The sequence below is a fragment of the Ctenopharyngodon idella genome, chromosome 3, assembly GCF_019924925.1.
Source record: "Ctenopharyngodon idella isolate HZGC_01 chromosome 3, HZGC01, whole genome shotgun sequence".
In the NCBI taxonomy this organism is placed as follows: Eukaryota; Metazoa; Chordata; class Actinopteri; order Cypriniformes; family Xenocyprididae; genus Ctenopharyngodon; species Ctenopharyngodon idella.
This window is the reverse complement of record NC_067222.1, coordinates 30648250-30673305: the sequence shown is the minus strand read 5'-3', so window position 1 is coordinate 30673305 and position 25056 is coordinate 30648250. Positions and strand designations below refer to the sequence as shown.

Here is a 25056-nt window from a genome sequence, read left to right as displayed (position 1 = left end):
TAACAGCTGCACGAATACCCACTGTGGTTCGTGATTTATTTTCATTAATAAACAACAGTTAAAGAACTGAACCGAACAGGGAGTATATATACTAGAACAAATGAGGGAACTGAGTTAATTAAGAACAGGTGAACTGAATGAGAAAGATGCAAACTTGAAAACTAGGTCACAAGAACAGAAACAAACACAAAGCATAACCCTGACATTAAGCCCCCCTCTAAAAAAGGCACATCCTTGCAACGTACAAGGTCCAACTGAAGAGGGAGGGCAGGGGCTCTGTAGGAGGACGTGGATAATGAGAGTAACAACAGTCTATGGCAAACAAAACAGTCCATGAAGGAGTGGAGGGACAAGCCAGGAGCAAAAGGGGACAGATGATGACCCAGGCCATAGCCAGCATAATGTTCCAAGGTGGAGTCACAGGAGGGAGAAGCCATGGTGGAGGCTTGGGCGATGGAACCAGGGGTGTGATCTCTTGTGTCAGAGCCGGCCGTGGTGAAGACCCAGACGGAGAAACGGAACCAGGGTGATACTGCAGGTCCAAAGGGCCAAGGCGGAGCTGGACGATCCGGAAGACCGCAGTAGAGCCAGTGCAACCAAGGACAACGGTGGAGCCTGGAGGGAAGCCAGAGCCTGGTGAAGCCAAAGGGATTGAGGGCAGAGGTGCAATCGGAAGCCAGAAATCCCGCGGTGGAGCAAGGGTGACGTCTGACCAAGGCGCAGACGTGGGGATGGGGGAGGCTAGTGGACCTGGTGGGATGTACGGGTCACGGTGGTGCTGAAGGAGCATAGAGCCAAGGTGAAGCTGATGGGTTGGAGGACCGAGGTGGAGTCTGGGGCTCTGTGGCTGGAGGTGGAGACAGGTTATTCTCATGCCGAGGAGAAGCTGGGGACTGGAAGACCCAAGGAGAATCTGCCACACTGCAGGCGACATCTGTGGATGAGCTGAGGGACTAACAGGAACCAGTGGAGGAAGGGAGAGGGAGGCTGGGAGGGCGCTCTGGAAACACAGGAAACTCTGGAGATATGGAAAACTCAGAACTGGGCTGGACCAGTGGTAATGGGAGACTCAAAGGTATTATTTTCTCAAATAAATCCAAAACATTACCCGAGTCCAGATTTAGCTCATTCACAGAAGTGAGAATGTATTTGGGGTTTTCATATAAGCCCTCTAGCTCCACTAATATTCCCTCAGGGATGGGCGTTGTTGCAGTCTCGCGCACCTGGTCAGACGTGTCGTTGGGCTCAAACTCCGAGGTGGTACATGGCGCAGTTGGGCTCACTGGCACTTTCTCAGCGGCAGGCTCAGACTCTGCATCTGTGATTGAGTTCTGCTGTAGATCCGTCGGGCAGGTTGAAGGCTGACTGGGCTCAATGCTGTCACTACATTCCTGGCATGAACCAGAAGCTCAAACACTTCTCAAAAAAACCCTATTACTTTTATTTTTATAAATAGTAAATTATATTTAATTTTGTAGTAGGAAGGATTGTTTGCATATTTATTGACCTCATTAATAAACTCAAAAGAAAGGCATAATTAAAATAAGAGGGTGGTGATCATAAATCCACTCCATCACGGGTGCTATATTTTGATGTAGTGCCGTTGCTAAGCAAGGTTGTAACCATGTCTTGAACATTGGGAAGGCTTTTTTTCTGGCCTTTTTTGGTGGATTTTTTTATTTTATTTAAAAGGACAGATAGTAGTAAAATAAGCAGAATTTATTGTAAAGTAATGCATTTGAACTATTTGCAAATAATGTTTTTGTTTAAAATATGCACACTTTCACTCCTAACCAAGGTTTAATATATTCCTGTCATTCAACATACGTAAAACAGTTGTCAAATATGAAAAGTTTACCTGCTTCTTACCTTCTGCTCTTTCACCATTAAAATTGAAGCATTGCACTGGAGTTCATCCGTGCCTTCTTTGATCTGATTGGCCGTGACATTGACAAGGAATGTTAGACTGCTGAGGCAGACCACAGACACAGGCTCTAAACAAGACTTGCTTTTCCAATGTTATTTTAGGTCTTTTGCCACTTTTATTGATAGATACAACAGAGAAATGAAGGGGTCAACTGTATCTGCAAATGATGTGTGTTGAACCCTCAGCACCCATATTAGCACCGGACTCCTAGGCCACGACTTTCAAGACAGTGAAATCTCCATTCAATGTGTGCTGTTATTCAGTAGTAGTACACTGTGGAAAAGGGTTTGTGAATTTTAAAAAAGTAAAAAGAATTGCTGTCAGTCTCACCCTGTGGGATGAATTATGTAAGCCAAACTACTTAAGTATGAGTACGGTGTTTCTGGATTATATGTTCATGAAAAGAGTTAAATACTGCCCTGCAGACAGAAAATGCAAAGTTTAAGAGCTGAAAGTCATGAGTTAGAATGTGAAGTGCAGTTTGCTGTGTGTTAGACAGTGAAGTTACAGGGCAGGATTGCACAGCATATGTGTCATCAAGTGTATGTGAAGGGCAGGAATGTATGTTAAATACTCTGTGGTGTGGTTAAATGCGGGATTTGGGACATTCCTCGTCTCTCTGTGGACACCTGAGACGCTGGGAACTGGGTCACACAACTCCGTCCTTTAGTGAGGCATGATGGGACATGTAGACCTAATTTCTTTCCCTTATCTGCTCAGTTCCTTCTCTCCCGTGGGGTGGTGGGTGCTGATCCCTGGCATCTGGATTCCCCTGCTAGGCCAAACCTCTCTACAGAAGGGGCTGTCTCAACAGAATGGGCTGCCGTCCCATGAACAGCCCCTTTCTGCAGAAGATAGACATAGTTTATTGCTCAGCTGCATCAGTGCTGCCTGTGCGCACTGTTTTTGTGTGTGTTAGGCAGTCTGCTTGGTTAGCCATGGTTGTCGACTGCAGCCACAGATCAAATGCAGAATCTGTTACCTCATTTCAGGATGTCATGGTTGTTTTTTGTTAGTTTGTTTGTTTTTGAGGGAGCTAAACTAAACTTAACAGCCAGTGAACATCCATTTTTGCTGATAAGCAGCTTCAACATTTTCATAAAAATAATAAATTAATAAAATGAAATAATCTTGATGCAACTTAATTTACACACTTGAATGCATGATTTTTTTTTCTGTCTACAATAGTCAACAGTTGTTATTCTGGAAGGTAAAAAGTAAAAAAAAAAAAAAATCCTTAACTTGATTTTTAATGGTGCTGTATAAGACCGGCTCACAGTGAGCTCTGAGGTCATTAATCCATGGAATATGCTTCTGTAGATGCCATTAGTCAGCACTACTTCAACTTTTTAAAAAAAATATGTATATATATATATATATATATATATATATATATATATATGAAATAGCCAAATTCCAGATGAACTACACTACCCTTGAATCCTAAAGGAAGAACCACCAATCAGACAATCGTGGCAAAACAAATCAAGATGAACAAGCTCAGCAGCCCATTCCCATAAAGCATTGCATATGATGTAATCGAGTATCTCTACACTCTCAAATCAAACATATTATATTTTTGTATTGGAATATTTTGGGATAAATTAAATATATTTGATTATATTAAAGGGGGGGTATCACACACAGTTTCTGCCAATCTCAAGTTAATCTTGAGTACCTATAGCGTAGTAGTGCATCCTTCATATCTCCGAAAAGTCTTTAGTTTTATCATATTTATAAAAGATGCATACGCTGTACCGAGTCTTTCCGAAAACAGCCGAGTGCCTGGAGGCATGCTGTGTGGAGCTATAGAGTGACGAGCACACGCAGCTTTTGTGTAGCGATCGTCTGCAAGCTATCAATGGTTAGCTAAACAAATGTATTTAAACACACACAATACACCATTGCATTATCCCTGGATATCTTCTGAATCACTATAATGAATATAGCTTATAGTGAATGATGAATAATGAATTTATGAATTCACTACGTTCGTGTTGTTTACATTATATGCACTTGCACACCGATTGTCAACAAAACAGACATTTGAAGCAGTTTTACACCTGCGGTTCCGACTCATGACCGGGATCATTATCGCTGTGACCGCTCCATCTTTCAGTTTCAAACGATCTGTAAATCCAGCGTAGAACTGGGCCTTGTTTATGAAACCATAAGTGCCGATCCCGAGGGCTCGAACAGAAACGGAAAAACACAAGATATTCACCATTCATTTTAACCAATAAAAAAGTGATTGCAACTATCAGTTTCTATGGTTATATTAATAACAAATATCGAGAGCACATCAATGTAATGCGTGAGCACAAAACTCTCAGCTCCTCTTAATGCTGGTTTCTTTGGGAAGCAAGGTTATGTTTTCCTCACAACCAAAAACACACTTCTTTGGTGACATTGTTAATTTGTGAAGTCCTGTGACCTGTGGAGCGCTGCCGACGACTTCCGTAAAGCCGAACGCACGTTGATGGGCGTGCTCTTGCTCTCTCGCTCTGGTCGCACGCGTTCTTCTGGGAGAAGTGCCCATATGAAGAATTCCAACCTTTATGACGTTACAAAGGCCCATACTCGAAAAAAAGATTGCGAAGTTTATGAGAATTTGGAAGAGTATTTTTGGCACAGACTCCGTTATACATCCAACTCAGGTTTTGAAACTTTGGCCATGTTTAGCATGAGAATCCAACTCTTTAACAGTGTAAATAAGTCAGAATGCATGAAATAGCATTATAAAGCAGGCCTAAAGACGACACTATAGTTTGGCATCAAATTTACATGTTTGTGGCAGACACATTTATGCAAAGCAACTTATGTTGTATTTAAAGTATACATTTTCTCAATTAGTGCCTGAATCAAACCCATGACCTCAATGTGGCTAACACCATGCTGTACTATTTGAGCTAGTTTCCTTTCCTTTTGAGCAAAGTTCAAATTAAAGAATCAGACACACAATGCCCTCAACTGCAGTTTAAACAGTAAAACCTTTTAGATTTGATTAACACTTGCTCAGGGCAGACAAACTACTGTGTGTGGGCCAGGATTTCAGAAAGAAACTACTCATTCTTTCATAAACACACATGTATACGCACACACACACCAAAGCCCAAGGGCCAAACATAAAACATTGTGCAGTGGACCGAATGAAATCACAATGCACAGTGATCAATCTGCTCTAATTAGAGAAGGGAGTGCAGACCTCCCTGCTGGGGAGAACAGCACTGTGCCTCACTTCTTACTGCAGGGTGGCCTTGTGTATACTATATGTGTGTGTGGAAGAGAGAGAGAGCATTTCCATTTGTAGATGTGCCATTGACAAAGCCGAAGAAAAGGGTTGTGTCTTGTTTACCAGAGTGTTGCCTGTTAGCACTTTAAGTCTTGAACAGAACACACTCCCCACGGGAAGGATGAAGTTCACTTTCACAGTCTGAACCTCACTCACAGATCAGAGGCTGGGCAGCTTTTCGCACTCGGACTAACTTTCTTTAGCTGTTTCTCAATCTGTCCTTCATTTTGTCTCTCGGGAAAGTACGAGCATTAACTGAAAGACTTGTAGTTATGGGGTGGCAGTCAGCCTCAGGGTCTTCTGAACTTGTCTTTCTCAGATTAGGGGAGTGTGGGTAAACTATGCCATTTTTACTCAAGTTGTGCTCTAGGCAAGAAGAAATTAGAGGTAAAACTAATCTAATTATGTTTCAAGATGTCACCTTTCATTTCAGTTAAAAGCAGTCTATAACAGAAAATTAGATTTAAAAAAAGGGGGTTCAGTGACACAACTTAAGGGCTGAATACGTGAACGATTTACATTAAACACACACAATCCCACTACAGTGCTGTAGATTTTTTTTTAAATATAATATTTGAATGTAGTGCCAAAATTTTGATTTTGTATAGTATTTGTAATCTTTTTTCCCCCTATATATTAACAGGTAAAGCTCATTATTACCATATACTTTCCCAAAGTATATAGCAAAACACTCCACAGCTAAATGTTTTATTTTATTTTTTTTTTTTATTTAATAAAGCACAACTAATCTTTTGACAAATAATTTAAAAAGATAAATAAAATCTTGTCATTCACAATGCTATGGGCTTTGAAGTTAATTTCCCCGATTTTAAAATATTTTTTGACAAATAATTTACATTGGTTTTATAGATTGGGAATTGGCCAAAATGTATCATATATTATATATTTTTACATCTGGGTCATTTTTTGACATTTGACAAAAGAAAATTTAAAATGTACCCACTGACAGAGACCTGCATGGGATGGATTTTTCAGTTACGCTCCCACAAAAATATATGTTACCTTCTCCCTACTCCCACCCAAAACATTAATGTTTTGTCCCGCTCTGGCCCGCAAAACCTACAAGTATACATAGATTTTATTCAGTATGTCCATGAAATCTCCATGAAATAGTTTCAAGTTTGGCCACCTATAGCCACAACCTCCACATCCCAGAATAAACCCTCCCGATATATTATTTGTTTTTAAAGAATCTACATTCACAAACCACTGTTAATTTTAACAGAAGAGCAAGCATAGGCTACTGCATGTGTGATCTGGCATGGCATAAAGCATGCTCCCTTTATAATCACAAAAAAATCTGTCACTATCTGTTTTAGTTAATCGTGATCTCACAAAGTACTGTTATATTCAATGAAGCTGTCTACACTGCCCAATGAATCATTTATTTACATCTTGTCTACACTTTGTTACAATGAGTGGATTTGCGAGCATGCAGAACTCAGCACTGAGTACTGAGCACAGTTCTAACTCAAACACGTTTGATTGGCTGTTGCGTTCAAGAAATCAAGAGATGTTCTTGGTGTTAAAAAACTACTGTCAGGATTTACTAAAGACATGCAGGGAAAAAATTTGCACTGAAAAGGCATGGACAGTTATTTTTGCTGCTGAACTTTTTGCATATCCATTTGAAGGAGTTTCCTTTTCAGATGCAAAATTTATGGGAGGAGAGAATTTAAAGAATCATGCAAGGTGATTTAGTAAGGTTTGCACTAGTCAATTTACTGGTATTTGTGCCATTATTTACCGCCCAAGAAAAACATGTCTTAAACCAGATGCAAATTTGCGCTGTTCCACATGAGTGCCTTGGAATTTTTGTTAAATCAACAGATATGTTTGTGATTGGCTACATTGCTAAACGCATTGTAAATAGAAACCTTTGACGCTCTCCAGAGCGCAAACACAGATATGCACTGAATCGTTTGCCAAATCTGTTTCACCAGTATGCTATTATTACAGAGAAAACTGATCCTAGACCAGCAGATATGGGCAGCTTTTCCCTCTAAAAGCAATCAGAAGCAGCAGCAGGCAGCAGAAGACTAGCTTACACACGCTCCACATATGCTTGCGCCTGGTTTTATTTTAGTTTAGTTGTTCTAGTTGCTTTTGTGCAATAGATGAATAGCAGTTTATTTGTTTTTAGATATTCTATTTTTAGATATTTCTATTTTGCGGGAGTCCCGCAAATCATTTTATTCTCCCACAACCTGCACACACTTTAGTGTCTTATCTAATCACAATCAGCTCACAATAATCTTTTCTACACATGTGTAAGCACACATAGTTTTTCATGAACTTAATCCTTATGACTATAGTCACATTTCCATACATATTGTTACTCTCTCATACAGGTGCCAACAACATAATGACTTCTAATCATCCCCACTTATTAAACAGTCTGTGCATGTGTATAGAGATACATCTCTAAAGCCCTGCTATAAGTACAGTGATGTTGTGTGAGGCTGCAGCAGCAGGTGTGTGATACACAATGATCCCTGTGGGTTTGTTAGAGGCTTGGCATGGCTCCTGCTGCAGATGTTAAGCTGTATTGCCTCATCACAGGCAAGCAAACTTGATGAATCAAGCCACCTCACACAGTCTCAGATCACTTCACATGCCTCACATTGATTGATTCAGACTGTCTCGCATCATGTTACTCTGCCTTACGTTGCTTCAGACCTCTTCACATCGCCTCTCACTGCCTCGCATTGCTTCATACTGTCTCATACTACTGCTCTATACCCCTTACTTTGCTTTAAACTGTTTCACCTCACATTGCATCAGACAGGCTTCTATTAAGCCACACTTCTTCACATTGCTTTAAACATCCTTTTATTAGTTTCACAACGTTTATGTGCACAGTTATAATTGAGCTACAGCAGTTTTTTGTGTAACTGAACTTTAGTCTTCATCTGTCTGTCCAAATATACACATGACACATGTGCAAATAAATATTTCCCATATATTCCAAAAAATACGTTTTCATGTATATATATATATAAATGTACAAAAAAATCATCAAAAATAAATTGCTAATATAAATTTTAAAATTTATACTTTCATGAACATACAATACCGTTCAAAGATTTGGGGTAGTTTGATAAAGACTTACGGCTGTATTTATTTGATCAAAAATACATTAAAAACAGTACTATTGTGAAAAATTGTTACAATTTAAAATTACTGTTGTCTATTTTAATATCTTAAAATGTAATTTATTCAGCATCATTGCTTCAGTCTTCAGTGTCACATGATCTTTCAGAAATCATTCTAATATGATGATTTTGTGGTCAAGAAACATTTCTGGTCATTACCAAAGTTGAAAACAGTTGTGCTGCTTAATATTTTTTGTGGAAACCATGATACATTTTTTTCAGGATTCTTTAATGAATAAAAAGTTCAAAAGAGCAGCATATACATTTTTTTTTTTTTTTTAATGAAATGTATTTTTCAATTTGTGCAATAAGTTTCAACATATATTATATTTGAAATCTAGTTTGGACAGTTTTGTGTGTGTGTGTGTGTGTGTGTGTGTGTCACGTCTATAAGAGCAAGTTCACTACAGCAAGGCCAACTGTAGTTTAAATAACATGTATACATTCTGTATGAAGCTACAAATGTATTACCTAGATCTGTTTTTTGCAAAAGTCAGACTTCAGTCTGACTTTACATGTCAAACGTTTACATGTCATTTTAGTACAGAATGAATAATTGTTTTAGTCTGACAGAAAACTAACTCTTAAAAGTGCATGTAAATATCCACCCCACATTGCTTCAGACCGCCTCACACCATGTCACTCTGCCTCATGCTGCTCCAAATCGACTCATATCACTTCTCATAACCTCACATTGCCTCAAACTGGCTCACATCACCTCACACTCCCTGACATTTCCTCCAAAATAGTGGGAAGGAAAAGCATGGCCAGCCTGCTCCTTTAGCATCAGTGTCAACACTGTCCCAGTTACCTGTCAATAGAGACAATGAGACCATGGTGATGTGCTGGTCCGTATAACAGCTGGTCTCAGTGCTGTTCTAGTCAGCAGCAATGAGGATGTGGCTCAAGCAGAGTTACGGTGTCATAATAACCCTTCAGAAGTCATCTAGAAATATTCTCCCACCAACTCTACAAACCTCACAAGACATAAACCATTGCCAAATCTTTAAATATGCTCTTGTTTTCTTTACTTCTCTCCTCCTCCTCATATTTCAAACCCTACGTTTTTCATGTACATATTGTTTAAAACAAAAGGAAGATATTTGCACCTGATCCTTGGGAAAAGTTAAATCACTGCTGAAACATATATTGCGACTTCCAGTTTGTCTCCATACAAGTTTGTAATGTACACTCTGGGGATTTTAGATTTAGCCATCACCACCATACAAAGCGAAACCCGGCAAGGTATGTGTTGTTTTGCGCCTACGCAGTACATATATTATCAAAGGCTCCTGTGTGTTAGCATATCTCGCAGTATCACATGAAACCATGGCACATACCACACACCAATCTGAAATGAGACTTTTTACACTTCCATGTAGCAAACCTCCCACTCAGGCCCTGTTAGGATTTACTCAAAGAATAGGCTGGCAGATGGAAGGATTAAGGGGAAAAAATAAACTTAATGTACTTAAACACTGTCAGTATAAAATTGACTTACCTGTACATAATTTAGACCCTCTCTGTGTACACAGATGTCATTTAGATATCATCATAACTAATTAGGTAATGGTCTTGGAGAGACACCAATCAGTAATTGGCACTCCTAACGAGAGCACTTTCCAAGTTTAGACCAGGTGTCAATCTGTCTGTTGCTCTGACAACTGTACGAAATGAATGAAAGCAGGAGAGCAAACACTTTGTGTGCAATCAATCAATATCTCATGGTGTAAAGGTATTGAGTCACAAAATAAATAAACAAGCGATTTCTATCCCACTGAGGCTGTGTTATAATTCTTCATTTATTTTAGCCTGTCTCTCTCTCACACATACAGACTGCGCTCTCATTGGGATGCACCTCCTTGCCTTAGCCCCAGCCCTAATTAAAGCTTCCTTTGGGTCTCACTATGTGGAGCACCAAACCAGATCACATCTCTGGTGGGCCTGAGGAAGGAAGAGAGAGAGTGAGAAAGGTGGAGGGGCATCGAGATATAGGCATGATCAGACTGCAAATGTTTCCTTGAAGCCTTTGATAGGACTTTTTTTCAATCACAGTTTTGTGATTGCATGTTTCATTAAATTGTCATTGTTCTTGTTTCATAAATATTTTGCAATGTGGGAAATGGTAGTGATCTAAAAACGGTAGCAGATGATCTCTAATTACTCTCAGGGCACGTTTCATTCTAGATTGGCATACATTTTCATTCAAAATAAGCTTTTGTACGATTAATTGAGAGACTGAAAAGAAATTACTACAGAATGTTGGGACACAGTGGGTGCAAAGACAAAGAGAAAATACAGAGAGAGCAAGAAGTGGGAGAAAAAAATGTATCTGTGTCAAAGACTGGTTTAACAACCTTGGCCTTCATAGTGGTGATAGCTTGGTTACTAGGACTTCCTGCAAAGTTTTTTACAACCTAGATTTCATGTTTGAGGCCATTGTAGATTGTTGTTGTTTTTTCTTATGACATTTAATCATAGAGATACATATTCATATCCCACATATTCTTGTAACTGTCACTTGAGTGTTTACCAAAGGTACTCAAGGCTAGAACATAAGAACAAAAGCTAAGACTTATCTGGATAGAGCAGCAGATCTGAGTCTATGCAGTTTTAAAATGTGTTCCATTTTCCATTGAGTTCAGAGGAGGAAGGCGCCTGGCACAATGCAAAAGCATTTTAATCCCCCATTTCTATACATATTTTCCTCTCTGGCATACAGTGGGCCTGGAATGCTGTTCAGAAACGGGAAACCTTGCATGGCTTGTTGATTAATGATGTTTGTCATATCACAATCCCCTCTTGCTGTCTATATGAAGGCCTGACAGATAGGTGGCAGGGTGAGATAAATGATCCCTATTCTGGAAAGCTAGTGCATGGCTCATTTACTACCATTTTAATGATTAAGAAATGAAATCCAAGGGTAGGGCACTATTTGTTCTTACAGCTAATGAATGATTTGTTGGGAAATGGTCCAAATTGCAGTGGGATTTTTTTTGGTCCAGATTTTATACAGGAGTTTACAGCAACCCCTATGCACATATACACAGATTCATCCATTTATGCCAGCTTGTACCAGCTCATGTGCCATCTCATCACTGGCAGCATTGAAAATATGGACCAATAAAATTTTTGATTTAAGGCATACATAGATTTGAGTTACTCAAGAGTTACTGAATTGGCTTCCATTATTATGCAGAATCCATTAGTGAATGTTATTGTGTCGTGTTTTATGACTCATGTTTGTAGTGGCTACATATTCAGTTTTATAGTGATAAATAACCAAATGTGTTCTTTTAAAATTTGAGTTATGTTTTATAAATTTACATATGTCTTTTTTTATTATTTGACAGATTCATCAGAGAAGACTCCAGCAGCTGTCCTTCAAGTCAAGATCAATTTTGAAAATGTATCAGGCACTAACTCAGCTAAACCGGATATGAGCAAATATGGGGACTCTGTTAGAAACCATGGCAAGCCAACAGCTTTGACAGCCCAAAAGGAGATCCTTTTTTTGCATATGTGAAAGATATTTTTTGTACTGTCAATACCAAACTCCTAGAAGAATCCAACATTGTTTCCCTTTATTTTAAAACACCCCCTTACACTCCAATCATGAAGAGTTTGTTGTCTGCCCTCACTCCTTCCTGTACCACCCTCCTCTTACTTCCCTTTTTCCTTCTCTTATGCCCACCAGCATTGGTCAGAGGTGACTGCTGGCTGATCGAGGGGGATAAAGGCTATGTGTGGTTGGCCATCTGCAGCCAGAACCAGCCACCGTACGAGACAATCCCACAGCACATCAACAACACAGTACATGACTTGCGGCTTAATGAGAACAAGATCAAAGCTATTTTTTTCACTTCCTTGAGTCGCTTTACAAACCTGACCGACCTCAACCTCACCAAGAATGAGATCTCGTACATCGAAGATGGTGCTTTTGCAAGCCAAGCAAATTTACAGGTCCTGCAACTTGGATATAACAAGTTAACCAACCTGACAGAAGGCATGTTGCGAGGTCTGGGACGTATGCAGTGTCTTTTCTTGCAGCACAATCTCATAGAAGTCATTGCCACTAATGCATTCTGGGAGTGCCCCAGCCTCAGCAACCTGGATCTGTCATCGAACAAGCTTGCCCGGCTGGACCCATCGACTTTCACTGTGTTGGGCAGGCTCATGGGATGTGAGCTTGCAGGAAACCCTTTCCACTGCGGATGTGAGCTCTACAGTTTCCTTACTTGGTTAGAGGTCTTCAACAATGTCACACACACCTATGATAGACTTCAGTGCGAGACCCCACGGGAGTTGTTTGGCTATCCATTGCTAAGTCCTGTTGCCGGGCATGGACGGAGTGCTCGCAACATCCTTTCCTCTGTGTGCCGGGATGGGGTGCTGATTCCTGGGATGACATCTCTTCCACCTGATTCTGATTCTTCAGGCATGGGACCTGACATGTTTGACCACATTGGACCATACCATCAGCCCACAACTTCCTCCTCATCTGACAATGCATTTAGTCCCAGCATCAAACTGCAACATGTGTCTCTTTCCTCTGCATCCCTTCTGATCCAGATTCCAAAGCCATACAGCAAAATGTACATCCTGGTACAGTACAATCAGAGCTTTGTGTCAGATGTAATGAACTTGAAGAATAAAAAGGAAATGATCACTCTTAATAAGCTCAAACCTAACACCAACTATACCTTCTGCGTGGCATCTATACGCAACTCACAGCGCTACAACCACACTTGTTTATACTTTGCTACCCGAGCTCCAAATCCAGATGACTTGATGCCTCCACCCTCCACGACCACCCACTACATCATGACCATTGTTGGCTGCCTCTTCGGAATGCTCATTGTTCTTGGGTTTGTCTATTACTGCTTACGAAGACGTCGCAGACAAGAAGAGAAAGAAAAATCCATCTGTGTGAAGAAAACCATTCTGGAAATGCGATATGGTCCAGAGGTGGCAGCAGCAGTTGCAAATGACCCCGCAGCTGTCCAGAAACTCCACGAGCAGAGCCACCATCAGCATCACCATGGAAAACTACCCATGTCCTCCTCGTCCAGCTCTGCCATGCTTGGCCATGGTTCTGCAAACACTAGTTCCTCACGTCTGTCCTCCATCCCTCAAGTAGAGAAGATGGCAACTGCTTTCTCTGAGGCCATGGCCACTAAGGGCAACTATATGGATATTAGGACCTCTGTGGGAGGAGATGAAAGGGGGAGAGATGGAGCTGTGATGCATGGTGTTAGGGAGGAAGACCTCAGGGGGGATGATGGGAGTGACCTGGGTGATGATTCAGATGATGATGGCCGGGGATCAGCATCCGAGATTTCAACCATTGCAATGGAAGTTGACAAGGTCAACCAGATAATTAACAACTGCATTGATGCCCTCAAGCTGGACTCTGTTGCCTCTACTGTTTCCACCACAGCAAGTGGTCCCACCTCACCCCCACCTACCTCTACCTCCTCCCTAACCAGAGGACTGATTCCCATCTCTACTAGTGTCAGTGATACATGCCAAGTCCTACCTTCTCCGAAAATCCCTCTTCCACCCCCTCTTCCCTTCTCTGCTCCTCTGTCTGAGAGACCTGGGATCACAGGGGGTGGCTTTGTGTCACCACCATATCGTCCACCACCCCCAGCTTCTGCAGTGAGGCCTATTCAAAGACAGATGAGTGCAGATGCAGCTGTCATCGTCTCTTCTTCCAAGAGGCACTGCCGCCCTTCCAGTGGGAAAGGAGGTCGTGTTTACAGCCTAGATGTTCCGGAACCCCACAGCCCAGATCCCTGCCAGTATCCAGACAAGGGCAGCCCATTGGGGTGTGGTGAGCCCCTGGAGAGGCTTCCTTTAGTAGGTAGTGGTGGAGGTGGTGGCTGTAGCATCGACGGTGGTACTGTAGACGGGATGGGCCTGCAGCAACACCTGGAGGTGCACCCAGACTACCACTGTGCAGAGCATCGTCACTCAGTCCCTGCCCTTTACTATGAGGGCTCTCATGACTCCCCGGCCCAAAGGGTCTCGTTTCTCAAGCCCCTGTCACGCACCAAGAGAGACGCTGCTTCCTACTCTCAGCTCTCTCCGCGTCACCACAATTACTCTGGCTACTCCTCGAGTCCAGAGTACTCCTCCGAGAGCACCTTGCGCATCTGGGAGCGCTTCCGTCCCCACAGAAAGGGTCCACGTGAGGAGTCATGTTACGTAACAGCCGGAAACGCCTTGCGCAAAAAGGTCCAGTTTGCCAAGGGGGAGGACTTGCATGACATCCTTGACTACTGGAAGGGTGTGTCGGCACAACAAAAGCTGTAATCTATGGGACTGCGTGGATACACAGCGCAGGTCTTCTTTACTGCCTGATAAACCAGAAGAGCGACTTTAAGCGAGGAAGTCAGGTTATGGCTGCAGTTTGCAAAACAGAGCCAAGTTTGTCAGGGTTTGAGGACAAGTTGTTTTAATCTGTTTTTGTACAGTGAGTCAGAAAGAGTAAAAAGAGCCCGAGAATACATTACATACATAAGATAACTTTCAGAGATATCATTTGGAGCATTGACAATTGTCGTTCTCAGTGAAAAAGGTCCAGTGGGCTTATCATTTGTCAATAATTGAAATAATTGTGTTTTACTCAGTATTCATCTGTGTATTCATCGTTCATATCAATAGTGAGACCTTTGTAACCTGAGCCCTTATTCAGCCTGAGAGAGAATCTCTGTTTATACTCCCACTCAAATCATTGGCCATCGCATTCATTTGTTAGGCGGGAATGTATATGAGTGTGTGTTTTAGGAGGATAAAATGATGTGCTGATTTTCTACAAACCTGTCAAAAGCAGTTTCCTCCTTCCATATTGCAGTGACTGTGCACAGTGCAACCAAATTTACATTTCAATAGCACTCCTCATGTGAAAAATAAAGGAATAGAGGAAAGGAAAAGATAAAAATGAAACAGAAGAATCTCCCAGGGGAGCTTTGGAATAGTCAGCCGTGTTTGGCAGCTGCTTGCTGTGCTGAGCAGCATGGCATAAATAGTGCAAGCGGTGCTAGAGAAAATACTGTAGATTTACCAGGGTCTGTGGAAAATGCATAGATCTGTGTTGGAGATTAAATAGACATAGCTCTGTACATCTCTCATCTCTGATGCATTATTAATAGCATTTCCTTATCAGAGGTTACCTTGTCACCTGTATCACAGCATGAGCACAAAGTGGCTGTTGGCAGTAGAGGTTTATGTATTCTGTTCTTCTGCCCTGAGGTCAATTTGTTAAGTCCATTAATTGGCTTTTTGAAGCCTGTTGCTGACAGCTGAGACATTCAACAGGCAAAGTGACCTAGACCCTGTTATGGCACTTTTAACCTGACGCTTTATATGACATGTTTCTCCAGGCTCTTTTTTGTTTATCTATTCATTTATTTATTGGGGGGAATTATTATCCATGATGCTAACATTGAAAGGAAGACAGAAAAAAAGAGCAAGATTGAATTAAATTAAAAATAATTGAAATATTTTAAATTAATAGATATTTTACGTTCTTGTTGTCATTTATTGACCTTGGGTTTCAACATTGATAATAAAACTTAATCTCAAATAGATTTCAAAGGATAATACATTATTAATGGTATGATTTATTAAAAAAAATAATATTAACTTCACCTCTGTAAGTGATTATTTTATTATGTCCATTTGGATTACACTAACTAATTAGCAATTAACCAAGGCTACATCCTTTAGTGTGCTAGGGTAAGCAGCCAAGACCTCCAATTTGATTAAAAGAGATCACTCTCTCTCTCTCTTGTCACAGCAACCACAGTCAGCCTACAGTTTCATGGACCAATAAACCAAAAAATTTGATTAGTGGCACTGTGGGAAAATATACAAGCGTTTACTGTAAGTATGAAATGACAGGTGAGACATCCAACAAGCACTTGAAATAAAATGAATGGTGTTTAATCAATGAAGTATAACTATAACCGCCCAACGCATGGCTTAAAGGGTTAGTTCACCCATACATTAAAATTCTGTCATCATTTACTCACCCTTGTGGCATTGCAAAGTTATATGACTTTCTTTCTTCTGCAAAACATATGATGTGACATTTTGAAGTCTGTTTTCCATCCTCTTTTTCATACATATAGAATGAACAAGGACTGAAGCTTTCAAAGTTCAAAAATCTGTTTCTCAAAGCTATTGTATGTCTTCAGAATATTTGGAATATAGCATATGAATAATATAAACCACTTTAAAGATACTTTTATGCTTTAGCATCCTTTTTTGGAGCTTACAATCTGCAATCCCCATTCATTATAATGGAAAAGAGCAAAGGAAACCACAATTCAGCAAGAAAGAATGTCATATGGGTTTGTAACAACATGAGGGTTAGAACATTTTTCAAAAGGTAAACCATTCTTCTAACTCTGACCTGAGATCTGAGCGCTTTGTCACGGGAACTTGACACCACTATTGGTGATATCTAGTTTGAAAATCATGAGATAAATTAGATTTAAACAAAATGCAAACAGCTCATATGAGGGTGAGGGTTAGCATTAGCCAGCAAACCTCTTCATTCTCTTTATTCTGCATCAGGTGTTTTTGTGCCTTCAGTAAAAGAGTCCATTATTTGTTAGTATCACAAAAGAGTAGTTTTTGTTTGGTTGGTTCATATTCTGTAAATCATACCATACCACTTATTTAATAAGGGTTTTCATTGTAAATACATGTTCATATACCATCTTTCTTATCATATCTCTTGATTAAGGTTTTTCATTGTAAATATGTGATTGATACCTGCCAACATTGGACATACACTCAGGCACAATGTCTCTTTGGTTCTCTTTTTCGAGGGCTTAAAAAACAAAATCCAAGGTCCAGTCCAAGGTATATGACAAAAGGTTGTTTATCGGACGCTTAATGGTTTACACAGAGGAACAGCAGCAGCTATAACATATGTGGATTATTAGGGCTCTGTGTGTAATTAAAGACATCGTACACAGATCATTTAGAGAGAATGGACCCTAACTGGACAAATCGTTCTTGGGCTACTGAAATGGACCCACAAAGGACTGCTACCGGAGGCTTACTGTGACATTTTCCTTACATGAACTTGATTTTAAAACCACTTGGACTGATCTTAAGGAGCTAACCATGAACACTCAATCAAAAATGACTGTTCATTTTTTATAACAGTGAAATCTGATGCTCAGCTTTATGTTTTTAAATATGTTTTTTATTGTGCCTCCCCTCATTGACTAAGAAAAAAAAGAAAGAAAACAAAAAAAGACTTGCACAATGTACAAATGCTTGTCAGCCATTTTTGCTATGAATTCAAGGTTGAAAAACAAAAGAGAGAGTAATAATACAATTGGCATGGCATCTGTAAGATTTGTTTGTATTAATTGTTTAAGAAAATGTGTACATACTGTTTTTTCTTTGCTGGGGGAGTAAGACTGTGGTTCTTCATGCTGTTATCTTACTCAAGGTCATTCTCGTTCAACACTCTCTCAATGTTTTCCCATTCACTGACAAACAAGTTAAGGTCTCCCTCCACCAAATAACATTTTATATCATACCTTTATTCAAACACTATTTTTATGTACATCCTTTCTTTCTTTGATTTACTTGGCCTTTAAATCTTTGCTTGACATATCACGGATAATTACCCGTTTCAGCCAAATTTGTGTTTGTTTGCTATCCTACTACAGAGCTAACAGGCTAAGATAGTCATTTTACAGCAAAGTCACTTTCTTTTACATCAGATTAATCGCAGTGGATGGTTGGGGTCAGAGGAATCCTAATGTTTTTAAGGGATTGAATAATGCACGTGTCTGTCTCTTCTTATGAATCCGGTTCTAAAGTGTCATTATTACTGCTCTATGCTAGTCTTATTGTCATCATCTTGATTTGGTTATCAATTCATCATTTTTTTTTTTTTTTTTTGCCCAGAGTGTCATGTTGACTGTAGAGACCAGCTCTTTTTGTTGTCTTCATGAATGAAATCTGTATAGTGGGCTGTATGCCGTTGTTTGTATTTCACTCACCGTAACCATTCAGTATCACAAGACAGGATATACAGGTATGATGCTGTTGCATAATTTATGACGTTTGGTGTCATATTGTCATATTTAAATTGCCTTTTTTTACATTGAAGGCCCTCTCACTATAGTTGTGATAAGGAAGTTGGATGTAATAAGGGTAGAAAATACTTTGACATTAGGCATTGTCAGCTTTCAGCAATATTACACAGAGCGTAAAGTGGATTACTCTTCCACAGCAGTTTTTACTTTTTCTAAGCTCTTTAGCCTCCTTTTAGTGGTAGACACTGTGCAAGGAGATTGGCTTGAAGTGAGCAAAAGAGATATGGATTAATGCTTTGAAACAAGATTTTCATTCCAGCCTCCTTTCTTTTTTTACAGCCTTGTAATGGCAAGAAGGTGAAACTTTTGGAGGTAATTAACTTTATAAGGTTACTTTGAATCCAAAGGCTTTACTTGTTTGTATTGCAGTTTGTAATGAACATATTTAGAAGCAATTCATTTCACAAGAACAGAATCCATATTTAATTGACTTAATAATTACTCAGGACCAAATATTGTTCGACAGGCTTATTAATGCCCCTTATGCCACTAAATCTAGTGCAAACGACTACAAAACGTATTCTGTGTCTTTGAAGGTCCTCCTCGTTGACTTTGCCTGTCTTTGTTCATGCTCAAAAGAAGCCTAGAGAAAATCACTCTGAGGGTCTCTGGAGTCAGGATAATTGTGCCTCTTTTATGAAGCTTTTAAGTCGTTTTCTCCCTCTTTGCGCAGAAGAGCACAACACTGCCATGTTGCCATGTTTTCTCTCTGATATTTTCCGCTTGTTTGTTCTTTTCTCTCATATGTCCTCTGAATTCCGTTGGTTTGACTGTGATGAGGAAAACATGGAAGGATCGCGAGAAACAGACTGTAGGATGGATACATGTGACTGTTTAGAACTAGAAGAGACAATTAAAGGGCCAGTTGCTCTGCTTCTCCAACACGCAACCCAGGGGCTTTGATAACCTAATTAAAGACATACATTTTATTCGACTGTGATGGAGAGACATAAGTATGCATTGATTCGAAGAAGTTCCTAAGACAGAAGTTCAGGAGAGAGGGGTTAACTCTGAATGATCTCTGAGAATGTCGTTATGATGATGATGAAAAACACATTTAACACTCAGGATCAGGAGGAGACAGTAAATCAGGACTGGAGATGATGCTGCAAGTGTGTAGGAGTACTTTGAGAGGAGAGAGAGGAACAGAGAGTACGCAAGCTGCATCAACCTGATAGTGGCTGGAGCTTTGAATGAATAAACGACACACACAATCTGTAATGTTGTGAAGGAAGAAAGGCTAATGCATGCACGATCAAACAACCTTAGATGATTAAAGAGCCTGAATTGCTTTTGAGATCATGACCAAATCAGATTCATATGTTTGTGTGTGGTTCACTGGTTCAGTACATAGGGATAGTTCAACCCAAAAATTAAATTATGTTTTGCTTTGTTTTTTGTTTTGTTTGTTTTATTTCGTTTTGTTTTGGAAAAGCTGTGTGGAGATTCTTTAAAAAATATAACTTTTTTGTCGTTCCACAGAAGAAAATTACATTTAATAAGCATTTTGAAATGTAAATAATGACAGAATTGTCACGTTTTGGATGGACTATCCATTAACAGCTTCACACTGTCGCTCAGAAATCGTGGGAAACATTTAGTGGACAAGTGGGAATATCAAAGGAGCTAACTAGGATTTTCCCAGCTATTCACACTAGGGGATCACACCAGTTAATCCTGGGTACTGTTTCACCCCCCTCCATCACTCAATTCTCAATTAACTTCAGACTCCATCAGCCTGATGTCCCTGTAATCTTCCACTCATTCCCTGTGCAGTCTCCATCTATCCGTCTACAGGCCAACATATCAAGATATCACTGGAGCATCACTCCCATATATTTAGACTGCAGAATGGGGAGGAACAGAGGAAGTTTAATGAAACCATATTTTAAAAGCTGCACTAAGACTTTGTTTGTTTTGCCAGCTGATGTAACAGTAGTGTTGGACTTAATATGATTATTATCTTGCAGCTCTAAGTGTCCAACAATTTGGGCTTACAGAGAAAACGAGAATGGTATTTGACTAGTCATGTGAGGGGGGACCTTCATTACTCGTGGGAGTTCGGGTCTACTGTCATTCATTTGATGATTTTTACAGTCAATTTTAACACTCCAATAATGTGTTTTGCTGAACCTGAGGGTAAAATGTACAAAAGGGTGACAAGAGCCTTTGGTGTTTCATTTTGTTTTGTTTTAATCCTCCAGTATAATAATCCCCTCACATGATGTTGGCATGCGATTGGTGGGTCTGTCTGTGTGCTCTTGAGAGCATCTTTGAGCCTTCACCTGTCCCAAAATGTGGCTCAGGAACCTTTATTACAATTATTAGCTTGCATTTTAATTTCTTGTCAATTGCTTTATTAGCCCTCCTTTCATAAATATGATTTCCTGTTCCAAAAACAGGAGGGTAAATAGTAGAAAAATAGCTATATTTGTGAATTTCCAATTTTGTAAAAAGATCAAAGAGGTTTTTTTTTTTTTTTTTTTGGTCACTGAAGTTCTAGTTGTAATTGTTGTTGTTAATAAGTTACGGGATGGGAGGTTTTGGGTGATCTTAGGGTAACATATTGTATAGCTTTTTAATGCAATGATCCCTGTTATCCATATCTGATTCAATCGGAGACCATAGAAAGTGGCAGAAAAAGAAACAAAGTGTTATGTTTGCATGATTTTCTGTATTTTTCAAAAGAGATGACTTATATTGTGTATATTGAGTGGATATATGTTGCAAACAAAGCAAAAATTAGGTATTGAAATATTGTCAGAACTTGCCATCATTTTGAGGGATGATACTGAGGTTTATTATTTCCTCAAGGATGCTCAACTACTTCCATTGCTGTCGATGGAATTCTTATTACAGTTTTAAACCAAGAAAAAAAAACTGCCTGAATCAATGCCATGGGAAAGCTTCGTATTCTGCTTTACAGTTGCCAAAAAAAAAAAAAAAATGGATATATTGGTCAGTCTTGTTTAGTGCCAAAATAAGACCTTTATTGCTTATTGTTATTTCTCTGCAATGAAAAAGAAAAGTGAGATCCTAGCTGGGTCAATTCATCCTCTGCAGAACTCAATGCCGCCCAGCAGACTCCAGATCAATAAATGAGAGAATACGGCATATCCACTACATTAACCTTGCAGGTGTCCCGCAGTAGCCCCTCGTCTCTGCTTGAGAAAAACATTCTCCCATGCACGGCTGCTCATTGGATCAATGATAAAGCAAACATCAGCGAATGAATGTTTCAACGTTTCTGAGAAGCCAGTGGGAGGAATAGTCTATGGGCAGTGAAAGAGAGGTACTTAGAGAGGGGATGGTCCGTTTGGGAGGCTGTAGTCTCTGGAGGCTGTGGAGGATGTCATTCTCTATTTAAACCGACTAAATGAAGAGGTCTGCATTGATTATTTAAGGCTGGCCACAACGGCCAAACCACAACACCAAGCTCATCATGTCTGAACTCTTGCCAATGGCTCTTCAGGTCAGAGCACTATACATACACAATATACGGTCACACAGCGTTTTATTGCTTGAGTGTAAGATTCTGATCTGAACCAAAAGGCAAAAATGTGAGGGAAAAAAGAAAAACATTTTTTTTTTTTTTTTTTTTTTGCAAGTGGAAACCAAAGCTTTTCCATGGCAACTCACATAAAGCTCTGAACTGTGAGCTGTATAATAGTTTGATATTGGACATCATCAGGATCAGGATTTGACAGAATTGTAAATGAATTTCAGCAATTTTAAAGAGCCTCATCAACAATGTTTTCTTCAGGCTGTATATTTCTTTGCCTCTCTTTCTATCTACAGAATGGATCTCAAAAAGGACACAATTTCTTTGATGTGATATAAAAAGAGCCTCTGAAATGGGTTACTTACATTTATTTTACTGGTAATTATATCCTACATCTCCACCACAAATTCTGTACAAAAGATCTATTTCTATATTTGCAATAAATTTGTAGTAAAAAAAAAAAAAAAAATCTGCGGATGCAGTCACTTATTAACACAAAAGACGACCAAACATCCTTGAAATGCATTGGAATTCTGCAAGTCTCGTCTCTTGTCATTTTTGTTTGGCCAGAACCATGAGTGTTGTCAAAGAAAGCTGCTATGTGACTCTTTTGCTTTTGTTTAAAATTTTTACTTGAATCGCATTGCAGCGTATTCTGGCCAAAAGCTGCCCACTTGAACAGGAGAGATCTGACCAACACATACAACATTTCACCGGTTACTTTTTTATGTGACGTTCTAAGGGCAGCCTAATCTAAATTCAGCGAAACTGCAATAAGCGGTAGCTCGTTCAAATAATGGTGGCACGTTCATTGTGCAGATGGCACTAAAGAAATTATTGGAAAATATGTGAACTTTGTGGTTCCTGTTTGGATATATGCCAGGTTATAATGCTCTTCTCAATCATTTTAGCTTCATTTGATGAATAACTGCTTTCATGATCAACACATACGCCTCGCTCATAAGCCGCAACTTTGTTTCCCGGAGGATCGCTGAAAGCCTTTACACCCTGACTTAAACAAAAATGTGTAAAAATTAAGGATAGCTCTTGCCATTTTCTCTCAGATGGTTTGTGATCAAACTTTTATGAAATTCCAAAAGCATAAATGATTCTATGTGACTTGTGCTAACTGAACATAGACCTGTAAGTACTAGGATGAACTGTAAATTAAAAGTGAAATTTGAGGTGTCCCGCATGTTCCCTCACCACAGGAACGTCTCTTATCTCCATTTTTCTAAGGTAAGCAATACTAACAGTCTCACTCAAAGGGAAAAAAAACTCCTAAAATATAATATGTGGCCTAAAAAAGAAGCAGTGAAAAGAGCAGGAGATCAAAACAAAAAGAAACACTACTATCCCATCATGGCGTTACCTCTGCAGAGACTTGTCTGCGGGCATTGAGCAGCTGAGCTAATTGAGAGCACATGCATCTTATTAATGGATTTACTTATTTTTCTTAGCAATATATGGTTTTATTTATCTTTCCCCTCGGTCCTCTCATTGTTTATTCTTTTAATTTTGTCTTTTGTTTCCTTCCAGTATTGCTTTCTTTGTTTTCTTGAGGTCTTTGATCACATAAGCCTGCACAAAAGACTCCATTTTCCCATAGGTTTATAGAAGAAAATGCATGAGGTTATTTAAGCCTTTATGTTAAAGTAAATTTTACTCTTTCAAAAAAAAAAAAAATTCTGAACTAGAGAAAGAGAGTAGATGATGAACAAAATGCACCTCATTTAGCAACCAGAAAGAAGAAGCCAGCAGAAAAAAAGCTGCAATGCATCCTTCTCTGTTCTCTGTGCTGAGAAACTGTACCCTTTATTCCTTCAAACATACATTAAGTCATCAACACACAAAGCCCACTAAATTATGAGGCAATTAAAAATGTTGTGTGGGAGTGCATGATTGATGAGGGGGTGATACAGCAGGGTGGATATGAATGTCCTGACCAGGATAAATCATTCATGCCTGTAGGAGAGACGGAGTTTCAGTCATGCTGGTAATGAAGACCTCAAAGCTGCTGAAAGAAAGACAAAGAAAATGGAAAAGTCTTCAAGAAGAAGTGAATTTTGAAATTATGAAGGGTGCAAAGGGCCCCTCTGGATTAAAAGACTCATTTGAAAATGTATGCATTGTAATGACGTTGTAGATTTATGTAGCCAATGAGAATTATACACTTATATTGAAATATAAATGAAACTTATATTTGACAATATTAAAAATAAACTGAAAAGACCTATCATGGTCAAAAAGCCACTCACAGCACTGTTATGTTGGTGAAAGGGAAAGATGCAGAATGCCTCAATGTAATAAGCTGTTTTATGTATTTGGGCAGAAATGGATTAGTTGTAATGAATGTGCAAAGTGGGCTCATATTAACTGCTGCAATCACAGTGGAGATTCATTTGTGCACAATAGAAATAGATTATGAAATGCTATAAAATTATTAAATGAACAGAAAATTGGTGAACCATTTACTGTAAGTGTTTATAGGTGTGATAAAATCTTGTTATTAGTATTTTCCTACAGAGACACTTCTGTAATCTGTATTCAGACACCTTGAACATTTCATTCATTAATAGTTTATTCAATATAGTTTAAAAAAAAATGGTAATAAAATATGACAAGATCTCAGAGTTAAACTGTGTCAGAAAAAAAATTAATCTTAATTATGTCAGATAACACTTAAAGGATTAGTTCCCTTTTAAATAAACTTTTGCTGGTAATTTACTCACCCCCATGTCATCCAAGATGTCCATGTCTTTCTTTCTTCAGTCGAAAAAAAATTAAGGTTTTTGATAAAAACATTCCAGGATTTTTCTCCATATAATGGACTTAAATGGACACCAAACGGTTCAAGGTCCAAATGACAGTTTCAGTGCAGCTTTAAAGGGCTTTAAACGATACCAGACGAGGAATAAGGGTCTTATCTAGCGAAACGATCGGTCATTTTCGGAAAAAAATACAACTGTATATGCTTTATATAAACAAACGTTCGCCTTCTAAGTGCCCTCCGCCAAAACCGCATT

At 39.3% G+C, this 25056-nt stretch overlaps 1 protein-coding gene across 2 annotated transcripts in view; it reads left to right on the top strand.

The window, feature by feature from the left end:
- The window catches only part of LOC127509615 (protein phosphatase 1 regulatory subunit 29), a 114778-nt gene extending 90495 nt beyond the window's left edge, over positions 1-24283 (top strand). For both annotated transcript variants that reach the window (XM_051888510.1, XM_051888509.1), the window contains exon 3: positions 11749-24283. In XM_051888510.1, the coding sequence (XP_051744470.1) occupies positions 12011-14713 (2703 nt within the window). In that variant the 5' untranslated portion in view covers positions 11749-12010 and the 3' untranslated portion in view covers positions 14714-24283. The remainder of the gene's footprint in view (positions 1-11748) is intronic.
- The last annotated feature ends 773 nt before the right edge of the window (positions 24284-25056 follow it).